The sequence below is a fragment of the Drosophila guanche genome, unplaced genomic scaffold, assembly GCF_900245975.1.
Source record: "Drosophila guanche unplaced genomic scaffold, DGUA_6, whole genome shotgun sequence".
Taxonomy (NCBI): Eukaryota; Metazoa; Arthropoda; class Insecta; order Diptera; family Drosophilidae; genus Drosophila; species Drosophila guanche.
In genome coordinates, this window is record NW_022995769.1 from 185,311 (window position 1) to 205,145 (window position 19,835).

Consider the following 19,835-nt stretch of genomic DNA (forward strand, 5'->3'; position numbering starts at 1 on the left):
AATTTTGGATATTTTTTTATTTTTTTTTTTTATAATGATCCAATCTAATCTCAATGCAGTGGTCTAATAGGTATGGTCATTCGATACAGAACTGCAGTTTTCTCTTATCATCAGAATTGTGGAGATGAGAGATGTTCGCTCTTTCTGGGGGCAGAAGGGGGCTTGGCTAAATTTTGAAACCAACTTAATTCAATGTGGTATTACATGAGCTTTACAACAAATTTTGTGATTCTAGCTTAAGAGCTAGAAATAGACGTCTAACTAAACGGACAGAAGGGCAGACCATATCGACTCGGCTATTGATTCTGATCTATAAATATATACACTTTATCGGGTCGGCACCTTCGACCACAAATACAATATACCCTATATACTCTTCGAGTACCGGGTATAATTATCTTAGGCTGTCTTGATTATTGCTAATCAACCAACTGTTTTTTTGTGTGTTTGTTGTATCTACCGGTTGGAAGTTCAAAACGTATAATACTTATGTATGTACATAAATGCTTTTGGGGAATTAAGACAAAAACCTACATATATGTACATATGTACATACATATGTTTATTCGTACAGCAATAAACATACTTATGTACATCAAAACGATGAAAACACAACTTTTATACCCGGTAATAAGTCAGTATATCTGTCCTTGCTTTGTTACGATTTTTACATTTTTTCTACATCTGTCATCTACAGAATCAGAGTTAAGAATGAAAGAATGGGTTTAGCCACTGCAAATTAATTTCTTTATTCTGGCTATAATAATGATCCAATCTAATCCCAATTCGGGCGGGGTCTAATTTTTTTTAAATAGACCTGTAACAGTGTGAGCATGCAGCCATCTGGATACAAAATTGGGTGGCTCCAGATTTTATAGTCTCCGAGATCCAGGCGCTCAACAAGACGGACGGACGGGTGGCAGACAGACATGGCTATATCGAATCAGCCATTGATGCTGATCAAGAATATATATAATTTATGGGGTCGGAAACGTATCCTTCTATGCGTTACATACATTCACTTTTCCCCACAAATACAATATACCCTATTTACTCTTCGAGTATAATAATATAACCGGGTATAATTAAAGTATTAGCACTACACATTTTTCTCATTAAGGAGTTGGAAATATAATATGAAATCGCTTAGATTAAATGCTAACACATGTTGCTATGAATATAATTATGATAAAGGTAAAATATATATTCAATTGGTTTGTTTTGCTCTTTCAATTAAAAAATGAGTGTAATTCTGTGAATTAGGCGGCTTTGATTAAATTTAAACTACTGCAATTGATTTAATTCGATTTTAAGAGCTTAGACGAGTAATTTACGAAATCGATTGGCTAGATTGTTCAGATGATATATACGAATAGTTAGAATAAAGAATGTCTTCTTTATGCATCGTTGTTTCGGTATGCGATCAGGTAAGAAGTGTTCGTTTGTTTTACCCTGAAAATGTTTCAGTGCATTTTTTTGGTAATACCAAAATATCAAAAACGAATCAACAGATTTACCAACTAAAATTTGGAAATTTTGTACAATGCATTGTTAGTTTCATCTATATATATTGGTTTTACTTCCACGTTTGATGGGTTGCTTAACTAAAAAAAATCAGCCTTTTCTTGCATATAGAATACATAAATATAAATGTATCATTATAATTATCTATTTACAACATGAATGCCTGTACATATACATATGTTTATCGTGGAAGTATACATACATACAAACATATATAACAAAAATTTGTATTTTCTAATTAAGTGTCAATATAAAATCTTTAGACCTAAGCCTAGTTGACGCAGTTGAAAATATGAGGTGCCTTAGCGTCTTGATTCTTATCATGTATATGTTCCCGTTACAGCCGAGGTGGTTTGAAACTTAGTGTAGTGCTACCCTCGACAGCCAGCTGGTGCTCGAGTGTGTCCATCCTGAAGCGGTTTCCATCACTGCCGTCACACTCTGCCATTGAATTGTGCACCGACGATGGCTGCTCGGCGGCCTGCAAAAGGCCTACAATCAGTAGCGGCGGCCTGTTCAGTGCTTGATTGACACTGCCTGATATTCCTGGACGAGCTCCGGCTCCGGTCAACTTATCACTGCCCAGGCTATTGCTACTGTTGCTCTGACTATAGCCGCCAATTTGCTTTTCCTTGTTTCGCCGCAGCGAGGATCGGTATTGGCGTGGTACATTAATGAGCAGACGCCGTGTGAGATTGTGCTGACCGCCAAGACTGGAATTAACGTTGGTGGCATGTGACCGACGGGAGGCATACTGTATGGACTCGGCGCTGTTACTCAAACAGATGTTGCCAACTGATCGTGTTAAGCCAGGGACAGAGAAGAGAGAAAAATAATATTTTGGATCAGTATCGATTGTTTCAGCGACAGAAAACAAAAGCATTTTTGCTTGGTCCTTTGGCGATTGCAATGGTTCGTGCCGTCGAAATGATTGAATTTGTTAGCCATGATTGGTGGTTATGTTTGTGGCGATCCAAAAGCAACACAGAAAAAAATATTAATAAAAAAAAAATCGGACAGCAAGCGACACAAAACTTTGTTAGTACACTAAAACAATTTATAAAACCATACAAAATACATTAAATGTATATCTTTATGTATGATATATACGGTATAATCGAATAATTTAATTTATTATAACACAAAGCAAATATACAGACAAAGTCCTTAAGCAATTACAAATAAATGAAGCATTAAATGACTAAATTAAATTAAAAATTAAATAATAAGGCTGCAAATGTTATTCCAATTTGTTTGCAAGGAAAACTTTTCGCCTTCCATTCGAATAGAGCATATACATTTTTTTTTAACTAACGCAAAACAAAATTAATGTTTCTGTATGGTTTATATATATGAAGATAGGTATGTAGATATGTGTGATGAACATGTAGCATTAGTGTGGTGATAAGCATAGCTCATTATCTTCAAATGAATGCAACTGGTAGTTACAAAACTTAAGACATTTCATTTGTTTTTCTCCTTATGTCTTCATTTTTAAAACAAAAAATCTAAAACATTGAAAATGACATTGGCAAAGTTGTTACTGCTGGTGTTGTTGCTGTTGTTGTTGTTGTTGCTGAGGCCACTAACACTACGCCGGTAGAGGGGTATTGTGGAGGAGGCCACCTGAAACGAACGATACAGCGAGGAGCCGTTGCTGATCATTCGCGGTTGTCGTGGTATAGTCTTGGGCGTGGAGTGGTGCAATAGTGGCAGCGGCTGACTCGGCTCCTTGTGATGCTGCAGTTCATGGGCCTGGAGTGTGTGAAGCCGCCCCCCATCTATCAAATCGCACTCGCTATCCTCCTCAGCCACAACAACAACAGCAGCGGTGGCAGGCTGCTTGATGGTGCTGCTGGCCAAGAATTGTGACGAATGGTAGTAAGAGTGGTTGAGCTGTTCGTGTATAGAGAAGGAGTGTCTGGGCACCGCCAAGTGGTCGCTGCTGTTAGTGTTGGTGAGTCCAGTGATATAACTACCCGAATTGACATCAACTAGCAGTCGACGCGGCTGTTGCTGTTGAGGATGCGGATGCTGTTGAGGGGGCCTCAGAAGGCCTTTGGAATGTATCTGTTGAAGCCGCTGCTGCTCTTTTTGATGGCTATAGCTATCTTCGGTGTCCATCATGTCGCTCCAGCGTTGTTCCTGTCGGGGTTCATGCTGCCTATGATATAAGTCGTAGAGCAAGGTCGACTTGTTCTGGTCCCCTTCCGCATAGGCCTGGCGTATGTCCCGCGTGCTGCCGCCACCTAAGTAACCAGAAACAGCGGCAAGGCAGCAGTCGCTGCACGTGTCCGCTGGCATCTGAAGTGAGACAACCGCATCCCGAGGACCTAGGAACCACTCTGAGCGAGTGCGCATTCTAGCGGTTTGGCGTTCATGGACCTAACATTTTGATTCGGGTTTTCACACATTTTTTTCGATTCGGTTTTCATTTGTTTTAGTTGCGGGGAAAGGCGTGAGGGATTCAAAATTATCATGTTAGAGTTGTTGGCAATTAATAATGTTTTGTTCTAACTATCTGAGTTCATTTTTTCACTTACTATAAATAAATTAAAAAACAAAACGTTAATAAAAATAAAAATTTAATTGGAACAAAAAACTTATAATATTTAAAATGTACATACATATGTACAATTCAAAAAACATATAGCAGAATTAACGCAGTGGAAATAAGTGCAAGATAATCAATATATTTGTGGAAAAAAAAGTAAATACATACATACAGTGGGGAGCAATAATGAGTACATATTCACAATAACTGACTTTCGTCGCCCATAACTTATAAACGGATACAGGAAAGCACACCAATTTGTTTTCGTGTATTAATAACTGTATTCTTAGCAAATAGGCAATGAAAACAAGAAGAAATGACAAGGTTTAACGGAGCGAAAAATGACAAGCCAAAACAACTCAAATGTACTAAATTTTGCACTTTTCGTTAATTGCACCTGTTTTTCTATATTTCTAAATTTTCTAATCAACAATATGTTAAATATTTTTTTAATATTCTACCGGCATGTTTCACATTGCTTAAAAAATGAGAGACGCTTCTTACGCGTCACAACTTTTATACCCGGCACTCAGTACTACATCTGCACCTTAGCGGTGTTTTGTCAAATTTAACATTTTTTCTTCATCTGTCATATACATCTACAACACTACTCACACAAACACGCTCCTTTAGTTCGCCCCCCTTTCATAGACCCACACACTGCAGACTCGCGGCAGAGGCAGAGGCAGCGCCAGCACACAAAGAAAAACGAGAAGGGACGTGTGAGACGCTTCTTACGCGTCACAACTTTTATACCCGGCCTCAGTACTACATCTGCACCTTAGCGGTGTTTTGTCAAATTTTAAATTTGTTCTTCATCTGTCATATACATCTACAACACTACTCACGCCAACACGCTCCGTTAGCTCGCCGCACTTCCGTAGACCCACACACTGCAGACTCGCGGCAGAGGCAGAGGCCGAAGCAGAGTGTAAATGAGAGAACGTGAAAAAACAAGCAGCGGGACGGGGTGAATTTAGCCACTGCAAATTAATTTCTTCATTCTGGCTATAATATTGATCCAATCGGATCCCAATTTGGTGATCTGATAGATATGGCCATTCCCTACGGAATGTTTTAGTTTTCTTTTATCTTCAAAATTGTAGATTTGGGAGGTTTTTGCCCTTTTGCGGGGGCGGAAGGGGGCGTGGCTCATTTTTTAAATACACTTGTAACAGTGTGAGCATACAGCAGTCTGGATGCAAAATTTTGTGGCTCTAGCTTTTATGGTCTCTGAGATCCAGGCGCTCAACAAGACGGATGGACAGACGGACGGACAAACAGACATGGCTCTATCGATTCGTCTATTGATGCTGATCAAGAATATAGGGTCGGAAACGCATCCTGCTGTGCGTTACATACATACATGATTGATTAATTGGATTTTTTAAATTTTAAGTTTTTTTTTCAGTATAGCTATAAGCAGTCGGGTTGGTTGACCAATTTTGGCTCATCCGTCTCTTCATAGAATTTGATGAGCAATACCATAAGCGACTTCGTATTAATGAATCCGTACCCAAACAAATAGTGGACACAGGATTTTTTTCGACTTTTCCTGAGTATTTAAAGTCAAAATTTCGTTAAAAATACCTCATATCGAGAAGGGACGTGTGAGACGCTTCTTACGCGTCACAACTTTTATACCCGGCAAGTTTAAATTTTTTCTTCATCTGTCATATACATCTACCACACTTCTCACACCAACCCGCTACTTTAGCTCGCCCCCCTTCCGTAGACCCACACACTGCAGACTCGCGGCAGAGGCAGAGGCCGAAGCAGAGTGTAAATGAGAGAATGTGAAAAAAACAAGCTGCGGGACGGGGTGGATTTAGCCACTGCAAATTAATTCCTTCATTGTGGCTATAATAATGATCCAATCGGATCCCAATTTGGGGATCTGATAGATATGGTCATTCCCTACGGAATGGCCAAAAGCTAATTTTTAAAAGTTAAAACCAAGACTCGGTTTTTAACGCTCTGTATTATAAAAAGAGTGACCATCAAAGTTGCGTACCAGAAATTTTCATAGATGGCGCCACTTTCGAAAAATCTGCTGTGAAACCTAGCGGTCATTATTGCACAGAATGTGCAGGGAAGTACCAATTTTATTGCTGTTTTAAATATCTCATAAATTGGAAGATACGATTACCTGATCCAATTTGTTTGATGCATTTTATTTAGTAGGCTTTTTACTACGTGTTCTGTAATGTGAACGATATCTAGTGGTTGGCGATGTCTTCTACATCTAGATGTAGTCCTGGGTGCCGGGTATAAACGTTGTGACGCGTAAGAAGCGTCTCACACGTCCCTTCTTGTTAGTTTTCTTTTATCTTTAAAATTTTACATTTGGGAGGTTTTCGCCCTTTTGCAGGGGGTGAAGGGCGGGGCTCATTTTTTAAATACACTTGTAACAGTTATGGTCTCTGAGATCCAGGCGCTCAACAAGACGGACGGACGGACAGACGGACAGACAGACAGACAGACAAAGACTCGGCTATTGATGCTGATCAAGAACATATATACTTTATGGGGTCGGAAGCGTTTCCTTCTGTGCATTACATACAACCATTATTCCCCACAAATACAATATACCCTATTTACTCTTCGAGTACCGGGTATAAAAATAAACATTTTTGAATTTCAAAGCTTAATATTTTTCAAACGGTAATCTAAAACCACATAGTGATTGGGTATGCATTATAGATGCATTTATCAGCTTTATAGCATGGCTAAGTTTGCTGAAGTTATGTGAAAAAGCGCTATCTCTAAAAAACCTTAAAAAATACGTGATTTTAGAAATTCTTAAAAAAATGTTGTATGAAAAAGTCGGTTTGGTTCGAAGCGGAAAAAAAGGTGCGATTTGTCAAGTAGTGTAAAATAACTTCAGATACGTTCATTTTCTTAATATATGTGGATCCAGAGTTTTTGTAACAAAACCAAACATGCTCAGGGGTGTTTGTTCTACATGTTTAAAGCTTTAAATGCACTTCATATGACTTAAGTAATTAATAATGGTTTTTTGGTGGTTTAATTTATTTGTTATTGTGTAATGTATGATCTAGGTTATAATAACTTTACTAAAACTGGAATAGGAAAATAGTCAACATTTGTGACCAGATTGAAAGCGATTCAGTTAAAAGAAAAAATTATTTAGTAGATATTGAGTTTAGAGTATGAATTGATGCAAAGAAAATGTCATACGTAGAGTGTCAGTGTATAAAGTTTGTAAGTAAAGTTTGTAACTTTGTAAAGTTGTATATCATTACATTAAAAATTATAAAATAAAGCACAAATGTGGCAAAAAGAAGAAATAAAAACTAAAAAACTAGAAGAATAATGAAAAGCTTTTTAACTAAATTATTGATTATTCTGATTATTATTCTTCCTGCGAAAGGAAAAACAAACTGATATTCGAGCAGTAATTTTATAAGGTTAGGAATAGGAATATTAAAAGGTCAAAGCGGATCAAGGGGGATCTTAAACCGAAATCCTTGATCCCAGAAAGAACTCGTCCCTCACCTGTGGCAGATACGAGAGGCTCTTAGTGCTCTCTGCATAGCGGTTGACGGCCCTTAGTTCATCCATGGTCATGCCGTTGTTTCCCCCGTCGCATGCGGTGCCCGACGCTGCTTCTGCACTTGAGCTGGCTGGTCCGGCTGAGTTTGAGCTGCAGGAGCTGCTGTGGCGTATTCCGCGATTACAGCGGCTGCAAGTACGTTGTTTGAGCTTGGGCGGCGTTGAAATTCCCCCGGAAATGGCAGAGGCTTCGGGTACAGCAGCATTCAAGGAGCATCCAGCGGTGCGTCGCTCGTAGCTGCCGTCGAGGCTCTTAGTTCCGGTGCGGAGGCGTCTTTGGTAGTGGCTACTGCTGCTGCTTGGCGCCGGCTTTTTCTTGTTCTGTCGATAGCGACGTTTTACAACGGCCATCTCGTCATCATCCTCGTCATCGTCGTCCTCATCGTCTTGCAGCTGTTGATGGTAGTTTTTTGTGGCCTGGCGATGCTTTTGGCGATAGATGGCCCGCAGCTCTTTCATTGGAGGAGCTCTTTCAATGCAGCTCAGTTCCAGTTCGGCGGGAAATTCGTGAGCCCCGTTCAATTCATCATTGTCCTCGTCATCGTCGGCATAGTCATCATAGTCTGTGGCATTGCCGTTGGTATTTCGATTACCGTTGCCATGGTCCTGGCGTTTGGTTGGCAGAGGAGACGAGGTCATTGCAAAGATTCCGGGTCCCTCCAACGAAACGGAGAGACGGGCGCAGCTCTCGATGAACGAGTGCTCTGGGGAGACGCCCAGAGAAAGGACGCTGTTCTCCAGGGCCGAACTGGAGCTGGTTAGCAGAGCGGGTGTCGAACGGGACTCCTCCTGGGCCACTAAATGGTCAGCATTATAAGTTGTTAGCAGATGGATTGATGATTCATTTTCGGTTTGGAGTGAGGGACTAACTAATATGCATGCATTAAGCGTAACAAATGGGCGTGCGGGATGTAGGGTTTTAGCGACGAGATAAAACCCAAAAGCTCTTGGTACCCCAGTTGAGCTTAACACCATACAGAGGAGTTAAAGAGGACAGTACATGTAGTATATAAATCTTGAGCCAGTTGTGTAAGGGGAAGGAGAGTATTCCAGAAACAAAGAAAAAGTAAAATATATATATCTATACACATATGTGTATATTAATTATGAGGTACTCACGTAAGCCCCAACGCTCGCACTGGCATTGCAGCCATGTCTTCTCCGCCTCAAGAGAGTGTTGTACTGTCGAAGAAAGCGACAATGACTTGTTAACAAACTAGAAGGAAAATTGTGAACAGCGTTTAAACGCGCCACTACTGTTATATCCGGTACCTAGTCAGTATATACTATGTACGTTAAAACACTCCCAATCATTGGAATAGACTCAAGAATTATCAATATGAAAATTTATTTTAACGAGAAGGGACGTGTGAGACGTTCTCACTCGTCACAAGGTCACAAGGAATCGACGCAACATGCAGGAGAAGGCTGGTTGTGTGGAGCTGCTTCACTTGGAGCAAATGGTAACCCATTAGCTAAAATCAATGGAATGATGAATAAATAATATTAGATTAGCCTTTTGGAGACCAATTTGGCAAATTTTAAATTTTGAAGATTTTAATTGTGCTAACCCCATTCTGGATATCACTTGCCTGCAGAACGGCAACCCAAAAAATTTGCCTGAAATCGTGATTAATTGTCACAACAATGAGAGTTTTCATCTAATCTACGTGATTTTCTTAAAAAACGAATGCAAAGGTATGAATCCGCACCAAAGGGAAGCATATTTTGAATGTGATAAATTGTAAGGGCCTTGGCACAAAACATTTTTAAAAATGTATGAATTAAAAAAATTGGCAACGTGCAAAAGGGAATACATTGACTTTTTTAACAAAAAATTAAAATTTTTAATGAAGCCGATATTTTTACCCTGGTACTCGAAGAGTAAATAGGGTATATTGTATTTGTGGGGAATAACGGTTGTATGTAACGCACAGAAGGAAGCGTTTCTGACCCCATAAAGTATATATATACTTGATCAGCGTCAATAGCCGAGTCGATAGAGCCATTTCTGTCTGTCCGACTGTCCGTCTTGTTTGTCGGCTAGTTCTCAAAAACTATAAGAGCTAGGCCACCAAATTTTGGCTCCGGACTGCTGTATGCTCACACTGAAACCAGTGTATTTTAAAAATGAGACAAGCCAAAAGGGCGAAAACCTCCCAAATCTACAGTTTTGAAGATAAAAGAAAACTAAAAACGCCATTCCGTAGGAAATGGCCATATCTATCAGATTACCAAATTGGTAATTATTATTATAGCCACAATGGAGAAATTAATTTCCAGTGGATAAACCCCCCCTGTCCCGCAGCTTTTGTTGTTATTTTCACATTCTCTGATTTACACTCTGCTTCTGCTTCACTCGGCCCATGCCTTTGCCGTCCCTGTGCCCATGCCTCTGCCGACTTTTAACCCACCCCGTCCCGCAGCTTATATTTGATTTTTTTTGTGTGCGGTCGCTGCCTCTGCCTCTGCCTCGAGTCTGCAGTGTGTGGGTCTAGAAAAGGGCGGTGAGCTAACGGAGCGTGTTGGTGTGAGAAGTGTTGTAGATGTAGATGAGATGAAGAAAAAATTTAAAATTTGACAAATAACCGCTAAGGTGCAGATGTAGTCCTGAGTGCCGGGTATAAAAGTTGTGACGCGTAAGAAGCGTCTCACACGCCCCTTCTCGTTTAGTTTGAACTATTGTTTTGTTTTATTGCCAAATAACTTAAGAAGCTATTAAAAAAATAATCAGAAGAATTGTATCAGTTTTACAGATTTACAGGCGTTTAAACTGAAAAGTGGTAACGATGTATCCACAAATGCTCGCCACTGAATGGCCCCGAATTTTAGTCGAATTGTACATCTTTTTGCTAAATTTGTATGTATGTATGTATTCATGTATGTTATCCACGTCTACATCACTTACACTACTCGACAAAATCGAACTTTTTGTTTCCTCAAGGAACCAAACCGACTTTTTCTGATCGATTTCGGGAATTATATTTTTTTAATGAATTAAGGTTTTTTCTATGGCAGAACTTTTTTATACCCGGTACTCGAAGAGTAGATAGGGTATATTGTATTTGTGTGAACAACGGTTGTATGTAACGCACAGAAGGAAGCGTTTCCGACCCCATAAAGTATATATATTCTTGATCAGCATCAATAGCCGAGTCGGTAGAGCCATGTCTGTCTGTCCGTCTTGTTTTTCGGCTAGTTCTCAGAGACTATAAGAGCTAGAGCCACCAAATTTTGGCAGGACTGCGGACTGCACACAAATCCGGACTGCTGTATGCTCACACTGAAACCATTGTATTTAAAAAATTAGCCCCGCCCCTTCCGCCTCCGCAAAAGGGCGAAAACCTCCCAAACCTACAGTTTTGAAGATAAAAGAAAACTAACGAGAAGGGACGTGTGAGACGCTTTTTACGCGTCACAGCTTTTATACCCGGCACTCAGTACTACATCTGCACCTTACCTGTGTTTTGTCAAATTTTAAATTTTTTCTTCAACTTTCATCTACATCTACAACACTTCTCACACCAACACGCTCCTTTAGCTCGCCCCCCTTCCCTAGACCCACACACTGCAGACTCGCGGCAGAGGTAGAGGCAGCGCCCGCACACAAAAAAAACAAATATAAGCTGCGGGACGGGGTGGGTCAAAAGTTGGCAGAGGCAGAGGCAGAGGGACGGCAGAGGCAGGGGCCGAGTGAAGCAGAAGCAGAGTGTGAAGCAATGAGAGAATGTGAAAAGAACAAAAGCTGATTTGGGAGGTTTTCGCCCTTTGGGGGGGGCGGAAGGGGGCGTGGCTGATTTTTTTAAATACACTGGTAACAGTGTGAGCATATAGCAGTCTGGATGCAACATTTGGTGGCTCCAGCTCTTATAGTCTCTGAGAACTAGCTGACAAACAAGACGGACGGACGGACAGACGGACGAACAGACGGACGGACGGACAGACGGACGGACAGACGGACAAACAAACATGGCTCTATCGCTGATCATGAATATATATCCTTTATGGGGTCGGAAACGCTTCCTTCTGTGCGTTACATACAACCGTTATTCCCCACAAATACAATATACCCTATTTACTCTTCGAGTACCGGGTATAAGAACGCCATTCCGTAGGGAATGACCATATCTATCAGATCACCAAATTGGGATCCGATTGGATCATTATTATCTGCCGTCCCTCTGCCTCTGTCGACTTTTAACCCACCCCGTCCCGCAGCTTATATTTGTTTTTTGAGCGCAGGCGCTGTGGGTCTAGGGAAGGTCGGCGAGCTAAAGGAGCGTGTTGGAGTGAGAAGTGTTGTAGATGTAGATGACAGTTCAAGAAAAAATTGAAAATTTGACAAAACACCGCTAAGGTGCAAATGTAGTACTGAGTGAAGCGTCTCACACGTCCCTTCTGGTTTTTTGTTTTTGTGTGCGGGCGCTGCCTCTGTCTCTGCCGCGAGTCCGCAGTGTGTGGGTCTAGGGAAGGGCGGCGAGCTAACGGCGAGCTCTCTACGTCTGTCCGTCCGTCTTGCTAAGCGCCTGGATATCAGAGACCATAAAAGCTAGAGCCACCATATTTTGCATCCAGACTTCTGTATGCTCACCCTGTTACAAGTGTATTTCAAAAATGAGCACCGGCCCCTTCCGCCCCCGCATAAGGGTGAAAACCTCCCAAGATAAAAGAAAACGCCATTCCGTAGGGAATGACCATATCTATCAGATCACCAAATCGGGATCCGATGAAGAAAAAATTTAAAATTTGAAAAAACACCGCTAATGTGCAGATGTAGTACTGAATGTCGGGTATAAAAGTTGTGACGCGTAAGAAGCTTCTCGCACGTCCCTTCTCGTTTTTGACATATACTTGTAACTATGTGAGCATACAGTCATCTGGATGCAAAACTCTATCTCTTATGGTCTCTGAATACTAGGCGCTCATAAGGACAGGCACACAGACATGGCTGTATAGACTCGGCCATTGATGCTGATCAAGAATGTATATACTTAATGGGGTCAGAAACGTTTCCTTCTCTGCGCTACATACATTCAATTTCCCCACAAATACAATATACCCTATTTACTCTTCGAGTACCGGGTATAAAAATATGCTGGGTTCTTTATGGGTTCTTGAGAAAAAAAAGTTCGATTTTGTCGATTAGTTTTATAAATTACCACACACTATGGGATATGCTTTCCTTCATTTGATAAACATTTAAACCTTCGAAGCTATCCCTTTTTTACTTACCCTTACCATTTTTTTACTTACTTAATTCATACCTTAACCTACTCCCGATGCAAAACTCACATGCGTATTTTTGTTGTGCCAACTTTCCACGAGGCGGGGGAGGGTACTGAAAGCTGCATATCCACTCATCCTGCACTTTTAGAATGCGTCCCGTCACGCGAGCATAATATTCATAGTTTTCTCGGCCAAATATATCGTGCGTGGCAAATTTATCTATTATATTTTGCATGATCTTTGTGGCAACCTAAAGCGTAATTCAAGAGTTTATATACTTTTCCTTTTTGGAGTGGTTCTGATTACAACGAGCTTACCTTGAACTTGAGGACATCCTCCATACGGGCTGTCTTGCCGTCGCTGACACAGGACTGAAAAAAACTGGGAGCCACTGAGACGCCTAGAGCCTCGCTGGTCATTCCAGTGGATGCATGTGCCGCATTGCTTGCTATGACTCGGAATGTGCCAAACAGTAAAACCAAAAGATGTTGTGTGTATTTTGGCAGAGAACTGAAGAGTCTGAAAGAATGTTTTAAGATATTTTAAATGTCTTAAATATAAATATTCCTGCTCGAAGGTTGATGTATGTACATAACGCACAGAAGAAAATGTTCCCGACCCCATAAACTACATATATTCTGTTCAGCCTCAAGCCTCAGCCTTAGACGAGTCGATAAAGCCATGTCTGTCTGTCCGTCTGTTGAGAGCCTGGATCTCAGATACTGTTACTAGTGTATTTCAAAATTTCGTCCCGCCGCCTTTTGCATTTATTTAATTTGCAGTGGCCACCCCCAACCCGTCCAGCAGCTTTGATTATTTTTTGAAAGTTATCTCATTCCACAGTCTGCTTCCTGCAGTGTGCGGCTCTAGGGGAGTAGGCTAGCTAATAGAGCGTGTTGGTGTGAGAAGTAATGTAGATTTAAATGACAGATGTAATGTATGTATGTATGTAATGCAGAACAAATGTAAAATGTAAAAAATAAATAGATAGCTGCTATAAAGGTGGAGTTTGGCCACTGCAAATGAATTTCTTCATTCTGGCTATAATAATGTCATTTTCAGTTTTCTTTTATACAACGGAAGGGGGTGGAGCGATATTTTGAACACCTTTAACAGGATGAGCATACAGAAGTCTGGATTCAAAACTTTGTTGCCCTATCTCCTTTGGTCTCTGAGTACTAGGCGCTCATAGGGACAGACAGAAGGAAGGACAGACAGACATGGCCAGATCGTCTCGGCTATTGATGCTGATCAAAATACACATTTTGTATGGAAACGTTTCCTTCTCTGCGTTACATCCATCCACTTTCGAGCAGGAATATAATATACCCTATAATACTGTTCGGGTACCGGGTATAAAAAGTTTGGGCGATAAAGTATAAAAGTAAATTAGGTTGCCAAACGTACACTTCACGTTTCAGAACTTCTGCTGAGACCACGGTTAGGTGAAAATAATCTAGGATTTAATGCATTGTCTAGGTATACTAGATAGATAAAGCCAAACACACAAACGCAAGTCGTACTTCTGTACTTCGTACAGTAAGGCATTCAGAGAGATCAGCCTCTTTTTTATCCCCGTCATGCGGGTCTAGACCTCCGGCTTGAAAAAGAAGAGCTTGCAGTGTCTTAACTTTTAATACTATTTCTTAAGATAATCTCCCAGTAGTCTTAAACTTCTGCCATTCACTTTGCACCCGAAACTTACTTGCAGCCAGAAAAAACAATAGCATATTGCAACAGACGCAACATTCTTCGTATAGCAGTAATTGAGCGTGCGTGCAGTGTTTGCACACGCTTTATGCTCCAATTCAGTTGGATAGATTGTGAGACGTTTCGAACGCGTCACAACTTTTATACCGGTCCTCAGTCATTCATGTATGAACTTATATGTAAAGGTGTGTATGTACATACAGTTATATTTACTTATTTATGTAACCTTATGATTTTTTCGAATTATACAGTTTAATTTTTTCATGATCAAACATAAACAAGAACGAGAAGGGACGTGTGAGGCGCTTCTTACGCGTCACAACTTTTATACCCGGCACTCAGTACTACTCAGTACTCAGTACGGACGGACAGACGTGGCTCTACCTATATATCTGTGCGTTACGGACATTGCTCCGACCACAAATACAATACACCCTATTTACCCTTCGAGTACCGGGTATAAAAAGAAAACCAAAGGCTCCGAAGTGAAGATGAAACACTTACAGTGTTAGGAGTAATACAAGACTGCCTAAAATTAATGGTATTTTAACTAAAATCAGTTTCACGAACAACATAATATTTAATCTGTGAAACAGCTTTAAGGAGCATTATTTTGTATATGGGCATAAATAAATACAAAACACATCAACTATATTGCCATAAGATAAGGATAACCCTGTTAAAACTTCTCTATATATACAAACATATTTAAATATATGAGCTAAGCAATCATTAAAGGGCGTGCCAACTGTTCACTCTTAACATTTAAGTGCAAATTGGTGAAAATGCACACAAATGTCTCAGCAAGTGCTAAACAACAACAAAAGCTAATGATGGCAAGCTTTCCCGTAAATTAACTCCCCCTGGAGATTCTCGAAGCTACAGCCAAATCAAGATCCGGTTCAGCAAGTTTATCGCAAGCTAGTTACACTACCAATACAATTAATTGTATGTACGCTTGTGTTAGTGCATCACTCACCTGTGTAAACGTTCCGTCTGCTCGGCTTCACTGTGCAACTCGTTGATGGTAAAGAGCTCAATCTCTCCGCTGCGACCAAAGATACCATTTGGAATCTTGCGCAGAAATTTCTTTAAAACACTGGCAATGGTAAACACCGAATAGTTGTCTACATTGACCAGTCGACCCGCCTGGAGGAAGTGGATGAGCTTCTTCATGGCCCCCTGATGACCGGGAGCCCTAAATACGTCACGGCGGTTCGGCGACTCTTTATTGAGCTTCAATATGAGCACGAGAAGTGGGGCTGGAATGCTGTTGTTATGTTTACAAACCTCCTCCAGGGATACCCCGAATTTTACTTTCTCCAGGCGATAAGGATAAGCGGGAGCAGTAGCCGGATGGCCGCAAGAGGTCACCGCGTTGCCAAGATCGGCGGCGCGTCGGTGAACGCGTTCAGCCCAGCTGGACATGATTCGTCGTGCTAAGTTACAACCGTGGGTTGTTACTGTATGTGTATATGTGCGCGTATGCGTGAGAAGGTTTTACAAGAAAAATGTGGGTTTTTTTTTCACACAGCTTTGATGAGATGTTATGGTTTTATGCTAGCACAAAACATATTCACTTAGCTGGAATGATGGTTGTTTTTTTAGTTAAAATAGGATTTTCCCACAAGGGCAGCTCTCTCGAAAATGCTAATACAGGCATTTATCAACAAAAAGCAGCTTCTTTTGCCTTTGTTACTGATTTTAATATTGTTGTTGTAGCTACTGCTACTCCTTGGGCGTTGTTTGAATATTATTAAATGTATTTTTTACACAATTTTAATATGTGGAACGATATCTAGAAAGCTGTATAGTACACAAACACACAGAAGTATCAGTTGCTTTGATTAGAAACTTGATTCCTTTTTTTTCGCGCTTGCCACTCCTTTATGCACTGTTTTTGCTGCTTCACTTAAGCCTGGGTGTGAACGACTCAGAACTTTGGATAAACATTAATAGGCGCTCACATATTCTATTTTATCACTGAGCATATTTTAATAACTTCATTTAATATTAAATTGTTTTGTTAGTTTTCAATTAAATTTCTAAAAATGTATTCGACTTTCTCGTACCCACTTCAGTGTGACCACACGCTATTCACTCCTGCGCTCTTTTTCACTCTTCTGAATTTGAAGGTGTATTTGCTATTGAGGTGGTGTCTTCTCTGGTCTATTTCGAGGAACATTAGTATGCACGCATGAAAAATGTACTGATTTATTACTTAGCGAAAATACTTGTTGTCTGTCAGCTAAAACAAAGTGAAGAATGTAAAACGTTTACTATTTATCTCTAGCGCTTGTCCCCCTGAAAACCGAGACAGTAGAAAAATTGTAGAGACTGCATCATCTTATTAGTAAACTCACCTTGAGCCTTCAGTGTGACCACCGCGTTAACAATCCAATATACCGCCCGACCCACCGAAATATACAAACAAATTCCCTCTCACCAATTCATATAAGTGTGTTTCCTTTAAAGCCTAGTACTTAAATCGAAAAAATGGGGCCTCTAACAAAATTAGGGATGATATTCATATGGAACCGAAGCGGCTGTACGCCAGGCAGTACTCAGATCGACAAGAAAACAGGCCGAAATAATATAGAAAGTCAGACGATAGCATTTTGTGGTGTCGATAGTATTTGTGTGGTAGTATTTGTGTGGTAGTATTTGTGTGGTATTCGATGGTATGTTGCTAGCAGCTCGAAAAATAAAGATCTGTTTTAATTTCCGAGAGGGTACCTAGCAAACAGAGAGTATAGTCACTAACCAAATAGTATACTATACATTTTATACTATACTATACTAGTTGGTTAGTGGTATAGTCTCAATTAAATGGAGGCAACAATGCCACTGAAGCTGAAAGATAAATAAACGTCAAAAAAGACGAAATTATTATAGATTAATGAGATTATATTGAATTTATTTGCACTTTTAGTTTGTCTAACTTATTTGAACGCCAGTTGCTTGAGTTTGTCAAGACGCAGACCCGGCTGGGCTGTTAACAAACTGTTTTAAGTTGTTCTCCTTTTGGGACCAAGTACTGCTCCACAGGGTCGTGCCACTAACCAAATGGTATAGTATTTAGTATACTATTAGTATACAATAGTATACCATTTGGTTAGTGGTCGTGCCAAGGGGCGATGGTGACAATCTGGGCTCGAAACTATCCAAAGAAGAATAGGAAGGGCGCAATTATTTCTTGGCACGGCCTTGCTGCTCCACCAATCAAAGAAATCTGCAGATGTTATTCCCAGCCACATGCAAATTCTCTGTCATATTTTCAAACTGCGGAATGTGCAAAGGGGTTTCATGGGTTTCCATAAATGTACACATATTTATATGATTTATAATACTCAAATGTATAGACAACGACCGTCCGGGTTTCTTTCCTGCAGATATGGGTTTAATCAAAGTTGTCGTCGCTTATTTCGTTGATTGTCCTCAGCCTCCGATCATTCAAGAGCCGCCAGTCTCACTAAAATAATCTTCTGCATGGATCCATTTTGCATTCATTGTTTTATTAACCTTTTGTTCAATTTTCACACATGTTCAAAAAGGTAAACAAAAGGTGTCTGTGAAGTGTAACCGTACGGAATGCGGTTTTCACCTCTGGTCACACTCTGCTGCTAGCAAAATATATTGCACATTTTGCTAGCCAGTTTTTTTTTCGATCTGAGTTTAAAAATCTGGCTTAAAAAAAAAACCGAGTTTATTTCGTATCGTTTTTATGGGAAAGTCATCCCTGATTCTGTGGCAAGAAAATTTTGAGCATCTGTGGACTTACTCGGTTTAAATACATTTTACATCTGTCATATATGTATGTACATCTACATCACGTCCCCTCCCCCAGAGCCGCACGCTGCATGAGACAGAGGGGGGAATGAGAGCATGAGCAAAGCTGTTAAGGGGTGGGGGGAAGACCGTGCAAATGAATTTGGTCATTCTGCCTAAAATAATGATCCAATCGGAACCTTATTCAGTTATCTAATAGATATGGCTATTCTCTACTGAATTGCCTTTTTACCCCTTGTCTGTATATGTGTGGGCAGAAGAGAGCCTAGCAAAATTTTGAAATACACTTGTAACAGTGTGAGTGTACAGCCATCTGGATGCAAAATTTAGTGGCTTCAGATTAGTATCTGAGATCCAGGCTCCCAAGAAGACGGACGGACAGACTGACATGGCTATTGATGCTGATCAAGAATATACATATGTTCATACATACATATATACTTCATGGGGTCGGAAACGTTCCTTCTCTTCGTTACATTTATACAGTTTTCGACAAAAATACAATGTACCCTATTTACTTTTAGAGAGCCGGGATAAAAAGGGTCCACGTAAAATATGCAATTCTTATTATTATGCCCGGCTGTACGCCGGGCAGTACTCAGATCGAATATCAAAATTGCTGATGAATCCTAGAAAATCAGCAGAAGGTATTCGATGTTTTTGAGACGTTTATTTAAATTTTAAATTTGTTTTGTGACGATTAGGACTCGAAACTATCCAATTTTGAATATGAAGGGGGCTTTGGAGTGCCGTTTTTCCACTTCTCCCAGGGAGAAATAACATTCCTGCTGCTCCACAATCCAAAAAGGCAGCAGAAGTCCTTTTCAGAAATATAAAAATTCTCAAAGAATACTAATGTCTTTGAGTCGTAATTTTAAACTGCGTAATGTGCAAGAAATTGTTAATCATATTTTTATGATTTATAATACTCACATGTAAATAAAAACGACCCTCTTATTTCCGGGATCGGGCTTACCCAATGTTTTCGGAGGTACTACAAGAGCTGTCAATCCCAGAAATCCCCAATCAGGTTTCCATTACTTTTTATTGACTTTTCCCAAATGTTCACGAAGTATATAAAACAACAAAGCTGACTGAGAAATGTAGCCGTACGTAATGCTTTTTACATCGGACAGTTTGCCAGCTAACGTTTTTTTCGGATCTGATTTCTAGGCGTTACGTTCTTCTTCTGCGTGCTCTTTTCGATATATCAGCTGTCATAATGAGGCAAAAATTTGGCGCATGTGAGTAATGGACTGGTGCTGCTCCTCGATAGCGACTGTATATCGTTATTAATGTTACCAAGCAAGACGATACCAAGCAGCACAGGGCATGATTCAATTATAAAAGGTGATTCTCGCATCATTAGCGTTCGGTGCGTTTCTGCTTGTTGACGTGACGTAGAGTAGGTGGGTAGAGGGGGATTGTTTGGCTGCCCGCCTTTACAAGGGGGAAA

General features: G+C 40.3%; 1 protein-coding gene across 5 annotated transcripts; it reads right to left on the reverse strand.

Annotated features, from left to right (window-relative positions):
- Positions 1-1,069: 1,069 nt before the first annotated feature.
- LOC117591248 (rho GTPase-activating protein 20) lies at positions 1,070-16,886 on the reverse strand. Of its 5 annotated transcripts, XM_034284428.1 has the most exons (7): positions 15,570-16,878; positions 13,198-13,399; positions 12,947-13,130; positions 8,774-8,836; positions 7,598-8,451; positions 3,504-3,909; positions 1,070-2,319 (listed from the first exon to the last, which is right to left on the reverse strand). In XM_034284428.1, the coding sequence occupies exons 1-7, from the start codon at positions 16,016-16,018 to the stop codon at positions 1,862-1,864; spliced, it is 2,616 nt and encodes an 871-aa protein (XP_034140319.1). In that variant the 5' UTR covers positions 16,019-16,878; the 3' UTR covers positions 1,070-1,861. The 5 variants fall into 5 exon arrangements, with proteins under 5 accessions (XP_034140319.1, XP_034140321.1, XP_034140320.1 ...); XM_034284429.1 differs by lacking the exon at positions 3,504-3,909 and having other exon boundaries at positions 2,232-2,319; positions 15,570-16,855; XM_034284427.1 differs by lacking the exon at positions 1,070-2,319 and having other exon boundaries at positions 2,856-3,909; positions 15,570-16,886.
- Between the last annotated feature and the right edge of the window lie 2,949 nt (positions 16,887-19,835).

Excerpts from the sequence above, each read along its gene's own strand:
- LOC117591248 (XM_034284427.1), bottom strand. The coding sequence starts at position 16,018 with ATGTCCAGCTGGGCTGAACGCGTTCACCGACGCGCCGCCGATCTTGGC. Across the intron at positions 13,400-15,569 it reads CAGACGGAACGTTTACACAG|ACTCTTCAGTTCTCTGCCAA; the intron begins GTGAGTGATGCA and ends ACATTCTTTCAG. Across the intron at positions 13,131-13,197 it reads AGGATGTCCTCAAGTTCAAG|GTTGCCACAAAGATCATGCA; the intron begins GTAAGCTCGTTG and ends ATTACGCTTTAG.